This window comes from Balaenoptera acutorostrata, chromosome 5, assembly GCF_949987535.1.
Source record: "Balaenoptera acutorostrata chromosome 5, mBalAcu1.1, whole genome shotgun sequence".
Lineage (NCBI taxonomy): Eukaryota > Metazoa > Chordata > Mammalia > Artiodactyla > Balaenopteridae > Balaenoptera > Balaenoptera acutorostrata.
Genome location: NC_080068.1, coordinates 142,851,774 through 142,868,079, shown reverse-complemented (window position 1 = coordinate 142,868,079; position 16,306 = coordinate 142,851,774). Strand labels below are relative to the sequence as shown.

Sequence of the window (16,306 nt, the reverse complement as noted above, 5' to 3'; positions counted from 1 at the left end):
ATTAACCTCCCACCATGTCGCTTCCTCCACCAAAAGAGGTGCGTCTCCAGGGGCCCCCGGGGCCGCGGGTCAGGACAACAGCCATGTGGGTGGCTGACTGTGATTCTAGAACGTGCTCTTCCTTAAAAATGAGACTCTGAACTCTCTTGCTGAAAACAAGAAAGCCCTGATTCTTCGTGATAATGATGTTAATAAATTAATAAAATTATATTAATAAATCAATTAATAAAAACTTTCAGGAGTGAAAAGATATCTATTGGTTTATATATAGATTTTCATCCTTTGCTTCAACAAATATTACTGAGCACTGCCTATGTGCCAGGCCCTGGGTGACACACAGGAAGACTGGCATGGTCCCTGCTGTGCAGGTTCCGTAGGAAGAGACAGATAAATATTTGAGCGAAGACTGAAGTACAATAATGACAACAGCAGCAAAGGAGGAGCCCACCAGAAGGAGGGCACAGCAGTGTGCCTTCCCTGGGGGAAGCGGCATTGAACCGACCCCCAAGGTGCAGTGACTCTAATGACAATGACGGGATGAGCCCAAGGCGGGTCCCACAGGCCGGTGTGTGCTGCTCTCCGCTGGGAAGAGCTCAGGCCTGAGGTCTCAGCGCCTGGTTCAACATCCCAGTGCAGTCGGGGAAACACATGGAAAGGTGCCCTTCTCAGAACCGCTCAGCTGTGGATCTTCATACACTGAACACACCCTGCAAACAGCACCCAGATCAAGAAATACAGCGCTACCCGGGCTCCCAGGCGCCCCCCCACGTGCCTTCCTGGTCACTCCCCGCCGTGACCACCATCCCGACTTCCACAGCGGTGGTCTCCCCTGTTCTCCTTCTCTAGATAGATGGCAATCTGCGGTCTGCACTCCTCCGTGGCAGGCATGTTTGCCAGTGCTATGTTTGTGCAGAGGTGCCAGATGAAACACAGGACACCCAGTTAGACTGGAATTTCAGATAAACAGCAAATACTTTTTAGAGTAAGTATGTCCCAAATGGCCCCCACTGGGGACATATTTACACTAACAAAGTATTAGCGTTTATCTGAAATCTAAATTTAATTGCACTTTTTTAAAAAATGAACTGTTTTTGTTTTTTTTATATAAATTTATTTATTTATCTATTTATTTTTGGCTGTGTTGGGTCTTCGCCTCTGTGCGAGGGCTTTCTCTAGTTGCGGCGAGTGGGGGCCACTCCTCATCGCGGTGCGCGGGCCTCTCACTGTCACGGCCTCTCTTGTTGTGGGGCACAGGCTCCAGACACGCAGGCTCAGTAGTTGTAGCTCACGGGCCTAGTTGCTCCACGGCATGTGGGATCTTCCCAAACCAGGGCTCGAACCCGTGTCCCCTGCATTGGCAGGCAGATTCTCAACCACTGCACCACCAGGGAAGCCCTGCACACTTTTTTTTTTAAACCTTTATGTGCAATTACATTTTATTTTTCCTATGCTTTTTTTTTTTTTTTTTTTTTGGCTGCTCGGCTTGTGGGATCTTAGTTCCCTCACCAGGGATTGAACTCGCACCCTTGGCAGCCGAAGTGCAGAGTCCTAACCACTGGACCACCAGAGAACTCCCCTTAATCGCATATTCTGCCGTTTCCCTTTGCCAGCTCTTACAGCCCTCTCTGGTGAGATTCATGGTCGTTGTAGATCATTCTGTCTCCTGGTGGAAACGCGTCACAGCTCACCTCTGAAGCTGTTCCACCCCGGAGGGGGCCTGGCTGCCGGGGACCCACAGCTTTGAGCCCCTGTCCTGGGGAGCATGGGGTGCGTTTCTGCAAGCGCGCATGCTGAGTGCTGGTGAGGGGTGTGTCCCTGCCCACAGCCCACAGGGTCCGCTGACAGTTCTGCATGCCCCACACCCTCATGGGCACTTGGACTTTTCCACTTCGTCGTCTGTGGTGAGTGTGCAGTGGTCTCTCGTTGTGGTTTTAAACTGCTTTAGCCTGCTCATTCAGGAGGTCGTGCACCCATTTATATGCTGATGGACCCTTAGACAGCCTCTCTGAAGTGCCTGTTCAGGACTTTCGCCCATTTTTTATTGGGTTAACTGTCTGTTTCTTACCCACTGACAGGAGCTCTTTATGTATTGTGGATTTGAGTTCTTTATTGGATGTTGTGTCCAACTCTGTGGCCTTTTCACTCTCTCAATGGTGTCTTTTGACAAACTGTGAAGTTTTAAATTTCAGTAAAGTTCAAAATGTCATTTTATTTTGATTAGTGCTTTTGCGCCCTGTTGAAGAAATCTTTGCCTACTCCAAGATCACAAAGATGTACTCGATTTTTCCCTCTGAAAACGTTCTTTTACTTTTCACGTTTGTATCTGCAGTCTACCTAGAATTGATGTTTTCATATGAGTGTATTAAGGATCTTTTTCCTCATATGGATATTTACTGATTCAGCCATTCATTGGAAAAAGCCAACCATTCTCCACTGTTCTGCTCTGTCACCTCTGTAATGAATCATGTGTTGGTCGCTCCAGACCCTCTGTTCCGTTGAACATCCCGTGCACTACATCTCTGCCGGTACGACTACAGCTATACGGCAGGAAGTGTCCCCAGCTCTGCTCATTTTTTTAATGAAGCATACCCAGCAGAAATGCACACATACGTTCCAAGCTTGGTCACACCAGCACTGTCTGGAAACTACCCAAAAACCATCAAGAGCAGAACAGATAAATAATATTCTTCTTCTTTGTCCTTTTTCTCCAGCAACCTTTTTCTTCTTGGCTATTCTAGGCCCCTTGCCTTTCTATAGGAATTTTAGAATTAGTTTGTCAATTTCTGCAAAAGAAAAAACCTCCTGGGATTTTGATTGAGGTTGCATTGAATTCATAGATTAATTTGAGAATCACTGATATCTTCTCAATATTAAGTTTTCCACTCCCTGAATATGGAATAGCTATTTACTTAGGTCTTTAAAATTTTGTATAAAAAACATTTTGTAACATTCAGTGGAGGTCTTAGACATCTCAGATTTATGCTAATTAATATTTATTGACGCCATTGCAGATGATATTTAAATTTTTTATTGTGATAAAATACTTATAAAATTTACCATCTTAACCATTTTAAGTGACAGTTCAGTGGTATTAAGTACATTCATATTGTTGTGCAGCCATCACCACCATCCATCCCTGTAACAATTTCATCTTGTAAAACTAAAACTCTGTTCTCATGAAACAATAAATCCCTGTTCTCCCCTCCCCCAGCCCCTGGCAACCACAGTTATGCTTTTTGTCTCTATGATTTTGAGGACTCCAGGGACCTCATGTAATTGGAATCATTCATTATCTGTCTTTTTGTGACTGGCTTATTTCATTTAGCATGTCCACAAAGTTCATCCACATTGCAGCATGCATCAGAATTTCCTTCCTTTTTAAGGCTGAATAATATCCCAGTGTATGGCTGGACCATGTTTTGCTTACCCATCCATCCGTCAACAGTTGCTTCCATGTCTTAGCTATTGTGAATGATGCTGCTATGAATACAAGTGTACAAATATCTCTTCAAGATGCTTCTTTCAATTCTTTTCGGTATAAACCCAGAAGAGGAACTGCCAGATCATATGGTAGTTCTTTTTTAATTTTTTGAGGAACCTCCACAGCAGCTGCACCATTTTACATTCCCACAAACAGTGCACAAGAGTTCCGATTTCTCCATATCCTCCCCAGCACTTGTTTTCTATTTCTTTGATAGTAGCCTTCCTCATGGGTGTGAGGTGGTATCTCATTGTGGTTTTGATTTGCGTTTCCCTGACGATCGTGATGTTGAGGATCTTTTCACGTGCTGTTGGCCATTCATATATCTTCTCTGGAGAAATGTCTATTCAAGTCTTCTGCCCATTTGCATCAGGTTGTTAGGCTTTTTGTTGTTGAGTTTTAGGAGTTCTCTATATAGTCTAGATACTAATCCCTTACCAGATATATGATACACAGATATTTTCTCCCATTCTATGGGTTGCCTTTTTACTCTATTGTAGTGTTTTTTGATGGACAAAATTTTGAAATTTTCACAAAGTTCAATTTGTCTACTTTTTTCTTCTGTTACCTGTGCCTTTGGTGTTACATCCAAGAAACCACTGCCAAAATGCAATCTCATGAAGCTTTTGTCCTATGTTTTCTTTTAAGAGTTTTGTAGTTTTACCTCTTACATTTAGGTCCTTGATTAATTTTGAGTTAATTCATATTTATATGGTGTTAGATAAGGGTCCAACTTCATATGTGTGTGCCTATGTGTGTGTGTATCTCTTATCAGATTAAGGAAATTCCCTTCTATTTCTAATTTGCTAAGAGATGTTTTCATCATAAAATAGGCATTAATCTTTCAAATTATTTTTCTGTAACTTTCAAAATGATTTGGTTTTTCTTCCTTTTTAAAAAATTAATACAGAAAAACTGATTTTCAAATGTTAAACTATGATGTATATAAACTCCACAAGACAATTATTGTTTTGTATAGCCCAGATTCATTTATGTTCATTCACATCAGGGTCTTAAGTCTCTCCTGTGCTTCCACATTCCCATCTGAGATTTTTTTCCTTTGCAGGAAGAATTCCAATTAGTTTTTCTTTATGTGCAATCTGCTCATAACAAATTTCTTCAGCTTCGTGTTTCTGAATAACCCACTATTTCACCTTCATTTCTGAAGGATATTTTTCCTGGTTGTAAAATCCTGACTGGCAGCGATTTTCTTTCAGCACTTTATTATTTTTTTAAATATTTACTTATTTATTTATTTTGGCTGCACCAGGTTGTGGCACGAGGGATCCTTGCTGCCACATGTGGCATCTTCGTTGCAGCATGTGGGATCTTTTTCTTAGTTGTGGCATAGGGGATCTTTAGTTGCGACATGGGGGATCTTTAGTTGTGGCATGCAGGATCTTTTAGTTGCGGCATGCATGCAGGACTTAGTTCCCCGACCAGGGATCGAACCCAGGCCCCCTGCATTGGGAGTGCAGAGTCCCAACTGCTGGACCACCAGGGAAGTCCCGCTTTCAGCACTTTAAATATATATCATTTCATTGCCTTCTGGCTTCCATTGTTTTGGAGAAGACAGCTGTTGATGTACACTCTTTTCAAAGTAATATGTCCTTTTCCTCTAGCTGTGTTTAAGGTTTTTTCTTTGTTTTCAGCAATTTTACTGTGATATACCCAGATGTGTTTTTTTTGTTTTTTTTTTAAATTAATTAATTAATTAATTTATTTATGGCTGTGTTGGGTCTTCGTTTCTGTGCGAGGGCTTTCTCTAGTTGTGGCAAGCGGGGGCCACTCTTCATCGCGGTGCGCGGGCCTCTCACTGTCACGGCCTCTCTCGTTGCGGAGCACAGGCTCCAGACGCGCAGGCTCAGCAATTGTGGCTCACGGGCCCAGCTGCTCTGCAGCATGTGGGATCTTCCCAGACCAGGGCTCGAACCCGTGTCCCCTGCATTGGCAGGCAGATTCTCAACCACTGCGCCACCAGGGAAGCCCACCCAGATGTGTTTTGTGTTCATCTTGCTTGTAGTTTTCTTTAACAGTCTCCTGAATCTGTGGACGGAGATTTTTCTTCAATTTTGGAAAATTCTTGGCCATTATCTCTTTGAGTACTGCTTCTGCCCGTTTTCTCCATTCCTTCCTTCTGATTCCAGTTATGTGCGTCAGCCTTTTGAGTATGTCATGCGTCTCTGACGCTCTGGACTCTTCCCCTGCCCAAGTCCCCAGCATCTGGCGTCTCCCCCTCCCCCTCCCCTCCTTGCGCCCACCCTTCCCCCCATGGCCACTCCCAGCCGTGGCCCAGGCCACGCGCTTCCCTTCCTGGCCCAGCATCGTCCATCCTCTCCCCTCCTTCCTTGTCTCCTCTCCCAGCTGGACACCCAGAGAGGGCAAGAGCCTCGGCCTCTGGTTCCAGGGTCAGGTCCTGCTAGGGACACTCAACTGTGGCTCGCCCACCCTGAGCCCACTGACCCTCCAAGGACCCCCCGGGTCACTCCTCACTGGATTCAGAGCACGTCTGGCTCGTGATGGGGCAAAGGGCAGTTTGGAGCAGGCTTCTGTGCTCTCTGGCCCCCAGAAAGGACAGGCACCAGCAGAGGAAAGCCACCCTGGGCTGGGAAGTCCCGCCAGACCCAGGAAGGGCGTGGCGGGGGTCCCCGGGGTCAGCCCTGGACCGACAGCCTGGGAAGGGGGCTTCTCGGAGACCAGGGACCGTGGTAGGAAAGACCTTGGCATCTGGGACCACGGGGCCAGGGAGGTGCTCAGAGGACATGCGGCCGCAGCCCCCGCTGTCCCATCCCCGCAGGAGCCGGGCCCTGTCAGCTCACAGAGGTCACCAGCAGCGAGGGCTCCACACAACCTGACGTGAGGTTTCTCAAGGGAAGGCTGAGGTCAGGGGTGCTGGCTGGAGGGCCGGCTGCTGAAGGGCAAGGGAGGCCCTCAGGGCGGAGCTCGGTTACCCAGGCCAGGTGTCACAAGCCCACAGGACAGCACAGACGGTGCCAACGCCACCCAGGGATGGATGGGGGGTGGGCAGGAGGAGCCACGGCATGCGGGCGCCCGCTGGTCACTCAAGAGAACTGAGCACTTCACCCCCTGAACTAGTCAAAGAACTAGTAACAGCCCCCAACCTGGGCCCCAGCCCCAGCCAATGTGGAGGGCGTGGCCTGGCCCAGGGGGACGTCCTCCCCTCGCAGGCTGTGTGGCCCTGGTCCGGCCCACACCACCCCGGTTTCAGGGCCTCGCCTGTAAGATGGGCCCCATCCGTCTCGCAGGGCCACAGAGACGTTTCTGTGAGAAACCAGAAGAGGGCCTGCTTTCCAGGCCATTAGCCAGGGCAGCTGCTGTCTTAGGACCGGACATTTGCGTAAAGGTCTTAACGCTACTGGCCAAGAACAAAGAACTTGTTCTGTGAGGGAGGAAGGGTGTAGGGTTAAAGGAGCTCCAAACAGTAGAAACCAGGAGCCGACGACAGAGACCAAGGTCCCAGCACCCCCAAGGTGGACAGAAGGTAAAGAATTAGCTCACACAGAAGTGTGAGGTTTACCGCCCTCTAAAGCTCAGCAGGGACAAGCTACCCACCCTGGAGGGGTCCAGTAAAGGCAAAGCAAAACCAGCCTTGTCCAGAGAGGTCATTGCCAGCCCCCAGGACCGGTCACAGAAGGGAGGGGCCTCAGGGGTAAACACCGCCCTCCCCTCCCCTCCCCTCTCTCCCTCACCCCACCACCCCCCGCAACCTGATTTTCCGCAGCAACGTGTGGAAGGGACGGAAGAGCTCGGACATGTCCTCTGCCTTGCGGTCCAGGTTCAGGGGTCCATCCGCATAGACCACGAGGCCACTGCATCCAAGACACAAAGCCAGCCTGACGTCAAGTCCTGCAGCCGCGTGGCCAGCCCAGACCACACCCTGCACACGCTTCCGCTCTGCGATCGAATCGTAAATAAGTTTAGGAAAAAAAGCAGTGAAAATTATTACCCAGATTTTATCCTCTTTCGAAGTTGATTAGCCTATGTTTGTTTGAGGGATCATAAAATAATGATAAAAATATGTCTGCACACCTCCCAGCTGCAATCAGATAAATCAGCATCAAGATATGTTGCCTCCTTGAAAATGGAAATACTGGATTTGTGTTTAAATATACCACAAATGCAGAGGTTTGTGAGAACTGGCCCTGGAACCATCTACTCCAAAAGGGAAACAGGAGTTGGAGGTGAAGCCCAGCCCAGCCCTCCCACCAGCGCGGAGCCCTGACCCCAGGGCTGGCCCCTGGGGGTGTGGGTCCTGCAGGAGCACAGCGCAGACAGGGCGAGGTTTTCCAGACGGCACCCTGCAGGCTGTCCTCCCAGCTCTCCCACCTCTCCCTCGTTCCGTCCACACGCCCCAGGTCCGGGGGCTGCCCGAGACTTTCCAACTCACACTGGCCACAGCCTCTACCAGTTCCCGGCCCCGCCGGGCTGTGAATGTCGTGTCCCGGCCGCTCCCACCCTTTCCAGGCTGTCTCCAAAGCCCCCTTCCCCTCCCAGCACTCTGGCCCACGGTCAGGCACCCTTCAAGACTGGAGAGCCTCCTGTCACCCCTCAGGCAGGATGGACCCTCCTGCTGGGCGTCCCCGTGCCTCGAGAGGACCCCCTTCGCTGGACTGGGCCCCACGGCCCGTCTGACTCTGCTCAGATGCCAGCTCCGGGCGCCCCGATTCCGCGGGGGAGTCCCGTGTTCACCTCCGTAGCCATAGCCCCACCCATCTCCAGGCGCATGACCATCATTCCAGACCCGTCTCTCGGAGAGAGGACCTATCCCTGAGGACCCTTCTCTGGATGCCTCCTGCGCCTCTCGGGTGCCCAGGGACCGTCCACCCATGAACACGGGCCTGTCCCCTCGCGGCCCCATGGAGCACAGGTCGGCGCCTCGGGGGCTTGTTTGTGTAAATGAGGAGCCGCCGGCACGTCTCTGAGGATGAACAGGATCTTATTTCAGGCCTCAGGGTCCGGTCACCCATCCAGCTGGGAGCCCCCACTAGCTCTGGAAAACATCCAGTTCAGTGAGAAAAACTGATAAACAAAGTTGAATGAGGAGACTTTTCCCCTAAAAAAAAGGTCGGTTTCATGGGCAAAAAGATCTCCTTTTTTTCTAAAAACAGGAGAAACATGCGCTGTGAGGCCCCCCTGGGGCACACCTGGCCGCGACCAGCATGACCAGCGGCCTCCAGGCCCCGAGGAGAGGCCAGCTCGCCCGGGCAGCGGGAGGGCCTGTGTCCTGAGCCAGCGGAGGGCAGAGGGCATGGCCGGGCCTCCATTCCTTCTGGGCTGTTCCACGGATCTTCCATGAGCTAACGGTCATGGTTCAATTAACCATGTTTGAGGGACGATTTCCCAAGATAGAGCCTTAACTTGGTGGGTAAATGCGGTGGTCTCAGTGCAAAGGCAGAGTGAAAACAGGCAGAAGAAAGGCGAGTTTGGGGAATCCTGGCCATCTCCTCTTTCAGAAAGCAGCAAAGGGGGCAGGGAGGGACCCTGTCTCCTCTCCTGGGTCCTGGGGAGGCCTGGGCTGCCCCCCAGTGAGCAAGCAGGGGCCCTCCTGCCCAGCACGGCCTCATGGAGCTGTGAGCCCCGGAAAAGAATCCATTCAGCAGGAGAGCTCTGTGCACAGACCCCTAAAGCCACCGTGCCCACCCCCTCCGATGGGGGATCGGGGGACCTAGGCCGTCCCCACGGCTCTGTCCAGCGGTGCTCCCACGCGCCCGAGCACCCAGGGTTCCCTCCCGGGAAGTGCCGCCAACTGCCAGGACAGGCAGAGAGGAGGTGATGGGGCGGCCACGTTTCTGCGTCCCCATGACGGGGCACCCCTGAGGACAAGGGTGAGGCTGGCCTTCGTGTCCCAGGAGGAGCTCAGCAGACACCTGTTCAGTGTCCAGCTGGCCTGGGGGCTGATGTAACGGGCAGGGGTGGGGAGGGGAGATGGGGGGAACCAGGCCTGGAAACAAGCCATCAGAGGGAGAGCTTCAGCCCCAGAGGGCTGGTGACCCGGGCATCGCGCCCTCTCAGCCCACACAGCCCACATTCATGCAAGGCAGCCCCACAGTGGAGCCTGGCGGGCACGTGGCTGGGCCCGGGGGTGCCCCGGCATAATGTGGGGGATGGTGAGGGGTCGGCCCAGGTCCAGGTCATGTGGGCCGGAGGAGCGCGCCCAGCATGGAGGGCCCGCCCCACCCCACCCCATCCCACCCCACCCCCACTCTTTAAGTGTCTTTCACTTTCTTGGTAATGTCCTTTGATGCACAGATTTTTAATTTTGATAAAGTCCAATGTACTATTTTAAAAAATTTGTTGCTCACGCTTTTGGTGTCAAATCTAAGAATCCACCACAAATCTCAGAAGACAAAGATTCACCTCCTCATATACACACTACTACATATAAAACAGGTAACTAATAAGGACCTACTGTATAGCACAGGGAACTCTACTCAATACTCCGTAATGACCTATATGAGAAAAGAACCTAGAAAAGAGTGGATATATGTATATGCGTAACCGATTCACTTTGCTGTACACCTGAAACTAACACAGCATTGTAAATCAGCCATACTCCAATAAAAATTAATTTTAAAATAAGAAAAAAAAGGAAAAGAAAAAGATTCACGTGTGTGTTGGTCAGAGTTCTCCAGAGAAACGCAACCAACACACATGCGCACATGCGCATGCTCACACACACACACACACACACGGTTGCACGATGTGAATGTACTTAATGCCATTGTGCACATTCAGGAAGGGTTAAAATGGTCAGTTTTATGCCATGCATATTTTATCACAATAAAAAAGTAACATTTATTGCTTTGATTTCTGTTACAAAACTTATACCTATCATGTTCAGAAATTTAGTAGAGACACACTGTTTCGTGACGATTTTTGTACTTGATACACTAGGAATTCTTCTCTGACATTTGGGATTCATCCTTAATGTTGTTTAAATAGCTAGAGTATCATTTTTAATCAATCCCTTAATTCTGGATCTATACCCCCCCATCAAATTTTTATGATGAAAAGTAAAACTGCAGGGAAAAACTTTACAAATTCATATTTGTGCCCTGTCAGATCAGCACAACAAAATTCTGCGAAAATTCACCGTGCTACCACCTGCCAGGCACTAAGGACACGTGAGTGAATGCGGGTGAGCACCCCGGCCCCGTGACACTTATAGGCCCGTGGGGGAGACACAAAAGTCACCCAAACCCTATTTACATGAAATATCCCGAACAGGCCAATCTACAGAGAGATGGGATTACAGGGTGGAGGTGATGGCTGAGGGGTAAGCGGTACCTTTTCAGTGATGACGATGTCCTGAAATTAGTGGTGATGGTTGCACAACTCTGCAAATTGACTAAGAACCACTGAATAGTACACTTCAAATGGGTGAATCAAATGCTATGTGAATTTTATCTCAGTAACATGGCTTAAAAGTAATCTCCTGGGAGGAAACATGTGAACACCCTGTGCGGGACGTGGTGAGCACCAGGGAACGAGTGGGCTGCAGGTGAGGTGGGCAGGGAAGGCTGGAGGGGACCCTGAGGTTGCGGGGGGCCGGGCAGGGGGCACTGTCCACACTCGCCTTGGCTCCCATGGGCTGGAGCCGCAGGAAGGCCCGAGCCCTCGGCTGCCAAGAAGCAGGTGGGCCAGGGGGCCGGAGGGGAACCTTCGCTGGCCCGGGAGAAGAGATCCACCCCAGAGGGTCCCTGCACCAAACCCCCAACCGCATCCCAGCATCCAGAATACTCCATGGCAACTGCCTGTCTTGTGTACGTGTGCGCCTCCCTCACGGTCATCCCCTTATCTCTGGGGACAAGCACAGGGCCAGCATGCAGTAGGCGCTTAATACGTGCTCACAGGTGAATGCAGGAAGGAGTGAGTCCTGGGCCCCAAGCTGGGCAGCAGTGGCCACTGTGGGCAATGAGGAATCGAGAGAGGGAGCCGGGTGGCTGCACCGTGGGTCCCACAGGGACCCTGTGAGCGTCCCCGAAGGGGGCGGCTGGCTCTAGGACCAGCTGCTTACAAGCCAGCTCTCCCCGCTCCTTCTGGTTAAGCCTGGCGCTCCTCAGACCCTCAGACCCACAGCCTGGCTCCGAGGTTGGAGACCTGCTTCTGATGGGGGGCTGGGGGTTCCAGGGGGCCTGAGGGCTTCTCAGTGGCCGCCGTGAAGCCCCCCCCCCAGACTCTGGGCTCCTGCTCCCCCTCCACTTCAACTTCAGACCCAGCCTCCGCTCGCTGTGACTCAGAGCCTCCCGTCATGACCTCGGAGGTCCCGCGGCTCCGCTTCCAGGCCTCCCTCCAGCCTAAGCTGGAGAGGACCCCACGCAAGGCCTCCAGGAGGTGCCCGACAGGAAAAAGGCCCTGCCCAGGGCACTCCCAGGACAAGGACCCAGACAAGTTCAGGTGTCAGAAGGTGGCCTGAGGTCAGCAGAGAGGGCCCAGTGACCCCACTCAGGGAGAAGTGGCCTCGGAAGGCCAGCTCGGTGAGCATGGCAAGGCCGGACAGCACCATCCTACACACCCTAGCCTTGGGCCGCAAAGAGCTGAGCACACACCACGGACTCGAGCACGGAAACCCAGAGACACGTGTTTCTGTTCAACGTCCTCGCTTTTATCTTAAGACGGGCGTGCTGTCTAAGAGTCTCTGGCCCTCCCCTGAGATTTAGAACAGGTTCCCTCTAAGACAGTGGAAACTGACGGGAGGTTCTGGAAAGGTTCTGGCTCCTCCCAAGACCACTGCAGAGACCTCCCAGAGGCAAGGCAGCTCTGGAGCACAGTGAGGCCAGGAAGAGCGAGGTGGGGGCCAGGCCGGTCCCCAAGCCCAAGGGAAGACGCAAGTGCGGGGTGCTGACCCTGCACCCCGGAGGCGGCCGCTCAGGCTCCCCCGAAACGCTGGGCACTGGCAGCCCCACCCCGCCTGCCCGCCCCCCCGGGCCCTCATCGCCAAGTCCTCTCTGCGCTTCACGGCATGTCAGGCTCCCTGCCATTACACCTCCACAGTCCCGGGCAGTGGAAAACGCTTCTGGCCCGGCCAAGGGTCGTCTGCCCGGCCTGCTCCCCACCCCTCCTGCACGCGGCACACGACTCGTCCAGCTCCCTGCGGCCCAGGGACGCCCCTCTGTCCCAGAGGCTGGCCCATCCTGCAGCGCTGCCACCGCCCCACGGACCTGCTGCAGGAGGTGCTCCCCCGCAGCGAGGTCTCCCCAGGGCCTGTGCTTCTGTGTCCACCCCACACCCCCCAGGTCAGTCCACTGACATCCACACCTACAGCCGGCTCCCTGCCTAGCTGCACCCCTGCACCCCCGGGCCCACCCGCCCCACGCTCCCTCACCTGGCGGGAGGGAAGGTGGTCTCTGTCTGGGAGTCCGGGTGTGGCTGAGCAGCAACGGACCGAGCCCAGAACAGCTGGGCTCTGACCTTGGCTCTGAGAGGCTCCACAACGCTCAGCACATGACGGAGTACTTCCCGTCAAGCGTGCTTGACGACTGACCCCACGTGCTGCCGTGACACCTTTGAGGCCACAGACCCCAGAGGCCTAACCCAGCGCCCCCCTGCTCTCAGCAGCCGTGCTCCCACCCCATCGCAAGGCCGGCCGCCGCCCACCTGCCCCTCACCCAACAGGCTCCACCTCCCTGCCAGCCCGTGAATCCTCCAAACACGCCCAACACATCCTCCTACAGGGACCAGGGGCACCTCGCCTCGCGTCCCTACAGAGCCGCTCCCACAGCCCCTGCTGGGCCCCCTGTGCCTGAGCGTGGGGGCCTCCTCCCAGGGCTGGGAGTGCACGTGGCTGTCGTGCTCACCCGCCCCGCACCATCTAGGCTGGCTGAGCGGGAGGCGCTCGGAACACCTGGCCCCTCGGCTGCTGGGACAAGGGCAGGACCGCCTGGCAGCTGCTCTGGGGCGGCTGAGCAGCCACTTTGGGGTATGAGTACCACTTACCACCACCCAGAGGGGCCTGGCACCATGGACCCGACAACCCTGCCAGGTTTCTGAGAGACGACCGTCCCGGGCAGGGGGACACTCACCACACGATGGCCAACCTGGGGATGGTGAACATGAGGGCTGGCTCGTAGTCGTCGATCATGTCCTGGGTCAGGTACCCGAAGTCCAGGGCCCTGGCAGGGGAGGGAGAGGGTGAGCAGGGGCGACCCACGGCCAGACGGGGGAGGGGAAGGCAGCCGCGCAACCCTCATCCACGTCCACGCCCGGCGGCCAGCTGCTGGACGAGCCCCGCTCTGCAAGGTCCGGCGCAGGTGGCTGACGCTCGGCCTCCCCCATCTTCCCACTTCCCGACCCCACCGCTGACGGAAGAAGCAGGGGTGAGTGAGAGGTGCTCGCCGGGGGAAGCTGGTGAGGACAGCTATGCTGTCTGGCACCCAAGGTGGCAAGAATAAACGTGGAGCAGGAACGCTGCTCTGAACCATTTAACGCCGCCAAGAAACCCGAATTGCTCTCCTGGATTTCTTCTCTCTCGCAGGCATACGAGACGCTTTCTCTACATGCATGAGCAAGCACTGCTGGCATCATCATGTTCTAAATAAAAGGTATTTCCTGTCATCTTATTCTTCGGTGATTTGAAATATCTCTCAACATATAACAGTGAATAATCTGTCTTTAATATTAACAAACTTACGATGTGGTATTAGACATCTTCAAAATTTACCTACTACTGAAGCACAAATCACATATAAGGAACATTCTAGGTTAAATCTTAGTCCCAAAGTCTATTCAGAAAATCTGACCTCAAATCTGACCCTACACGCCCCATACAAGCCATGATGAGAATACTGATGATTCACCCCCAAAACCCAGCTCAGCAAAGGTTCCATCCTGGCCTGTAGGGAAGAGGAGTGGAGGAAAGAAAAGGAGGAGGTGGGGAGTGAGGAGGTAAAAATGTGAGGAGATGAGGACAGGAAGAGGTGAGGAGATGGGGAGGTGAGGAGTGGAGGAGTTGAGGTGAGGAGGTGAGGGAGATGAGGGAGGTGAGGGAGGTGAGAATGTGAGGGAGGTGAAGGAGGTGAGGGAGGTGAGGAGTGAGGGAGGTGAGGGAGGTGAGGAGTGAAGAGGTGAGGGAGGTGAGGGAGGTGAGGAGTGAGATGAGTGAGGTGAGGGAGGTGAGGGAGGTGAGGGAGGTGAGGGAGGTGAGGAGTGAGGAGGTGAGGGAGGTGAGGGAGGTGAGGGAGGTGAGGGAGGTGAGGAGTGAGGAGTTGAGGAGTGAGGAGGTGAGGAGTCAGGGAGGTGAGGGAGGTGAGCGAGGTGAGGAGTGAGGAGGTGAGGGAGGTGAGGAGTGAGGAGGTGAGTCAGGGAGGTGAGGGAGGTGAGGAGTGAGGGAGGTGAGGGAGGTGAGGGAGGTGAGCAGTGAGGAGGTGAGGAGTGAGGAGGTGAGGAGTGAGGAGGTGAGGGAGGTGAGGAGGTGAGGGTGGTGAGGGAGGTGAGGAGTGAGGAGGTGAGGGAGGTGAGGAGTAGGGAGGTGAGGAGTGAGGGAGGTGACGGAGGTGAGGAGTGAGGGAGGTGAGGGAGGTGAGGAGTGAGGAGGTGAGGAGGTAAAGAGTGAGGAGGTGAGGGAGGTGAGGTGTGAGGGAGGTGAGGTGTGAGGGAGGTGAGGTGTGAGGGAGGTGAGGGAGGTGAGGGAGGTGAGGAGTGAGGAGGTGAGGGAGGTGAGGAGGTGAGGGAGGTGAGGCAGGTGAGGAGTGAGGGACGTGAGGGAGGTGAGGAGTGAGGGAGGTGAGGGAGGTGAGGAGTGAGGAGGTGAGGGAGGTGAGGGAGGTGAGGGAGGTGAGGAGGTGAGGGAGGTGAGGCAGGTGAGGAGTGAGGGAGGTGAGGGAGGTGAGGAGTGAGGGAGGTGAGGGAGGTGAGGGAGGTGAGGAGTGAGGAGGTGAGGGAGGTGAGGGAGGTGAGGAATGAGGAGGTGAGGAGTGAGGAGGTGAGGGAGGTGAGGAGTGAGGGCGGTGAGGGAGGTGAGGTGTGAGGGAGGTGAGGTGTGAGGGAGGTGAGGGAGGTGAGGGAGGTGAGGGAGGTGAGGAGTGAGGAGGTGAGGGAGGTGAGGGAGGTGAGGGAGGTGAGGAGGTGAGGGAGGTGAGGCAGGTGAGGAGTGAGGGAGGTGAGGGAGGTGAGGAGTGAGGGAGGTGAGGGAGGTGAGGGAGGTGAGGAGTGAGGAGGTGAGGGAGGTGAGGGAGGTGAGGGAGGTGAGGGAGGTGAGGAGTGAGGGAGGGTGAGGAGTGAGGAGGTGAGGAGTAAGGGAGGTGAGGGAGGTGAGGAGTGAGGGAGGTGAGGAAGGTGAGGAGTGAGGAGGTGAGGAGTGAGGTGAGGGAGGTGAGGAGTGAGGGAGGTGAGGGAGGTGAGGAGGTGAGGGAGGTGAGGAGTGAGGGAGGTGAGGGAGGTGAGGAGTGAGGAGGTGAGGAGTGAAGGAGGTGAGGGAGGTGAGGAGTGAGGGAGGTGAGGGAGGTGAGGGAGGTGAGGAGGTGAGGGAGGTGAGGCAGGTGAGGAGTGAGGGAGGTGAGGGAGGTGAGGAGTGAGGGAGGTGAGGAGGTGAGGAGTGAGGAGGTGAGGAGTGAGGTGAGGGAGGTGAGGAGTGAGGGAGGTGAGGGAGGTGAGGTGTGAGGGAGGTGAGGTGTGAGGGAGGTGAGGTGTGAGGGAGGTGAGGGAGGTGAGGGAGGTGAGGGAGGTGAGGGAGGTGAGGGAGGTGAGGAGTGAGGAGGTGAGGGAGGTGAGGGAGGTGAGGGAGGTGAGGAGGTGAGGGAGGTGAGGCAGGTGAGGAGTGAGGGAGGTGAGGGAGGTGAGGAGTGAGGGAGGTGAGGGAGGTGAGGG

General features: G+C 54.0%; 1 protein-coding gene across 4 annotated transcripts in view; it reads right to left on the bottom strand.

Annotated features, from left to right (window-relative positions):
* Positions 1–16,306, bottom strand: part of ZFYVE28 (zinc finger FYVE-type containing 28) — a 118,168-nt gene that overhangs the window by 33,189 nt on the left and 68,673 nt on the right. For 2 of the 4 annotated variants that reach the window (XM_057546543.1, XM_057546545.1), the window contains 2 exons: positions 13,525–13,614; positions 7,210–7,311 (listed from right to left, as the gene is read on the bottom strand). In XM_057546543.1, the coding sequence (XP_057402526.1) occupies positions 7,210–7,311; positions 13,525–13,614 (192 nt within the window). Of the gene's footprint in view, positions 1–3,119; positions 5,528–7,209; positions 7,312–13,524; positions 13,615–16,306 lie in introns of those variants that run through there. The other 2 variants (XM_057546546.1, XM_057546544.1) reach the window with 2 other exon arrangements.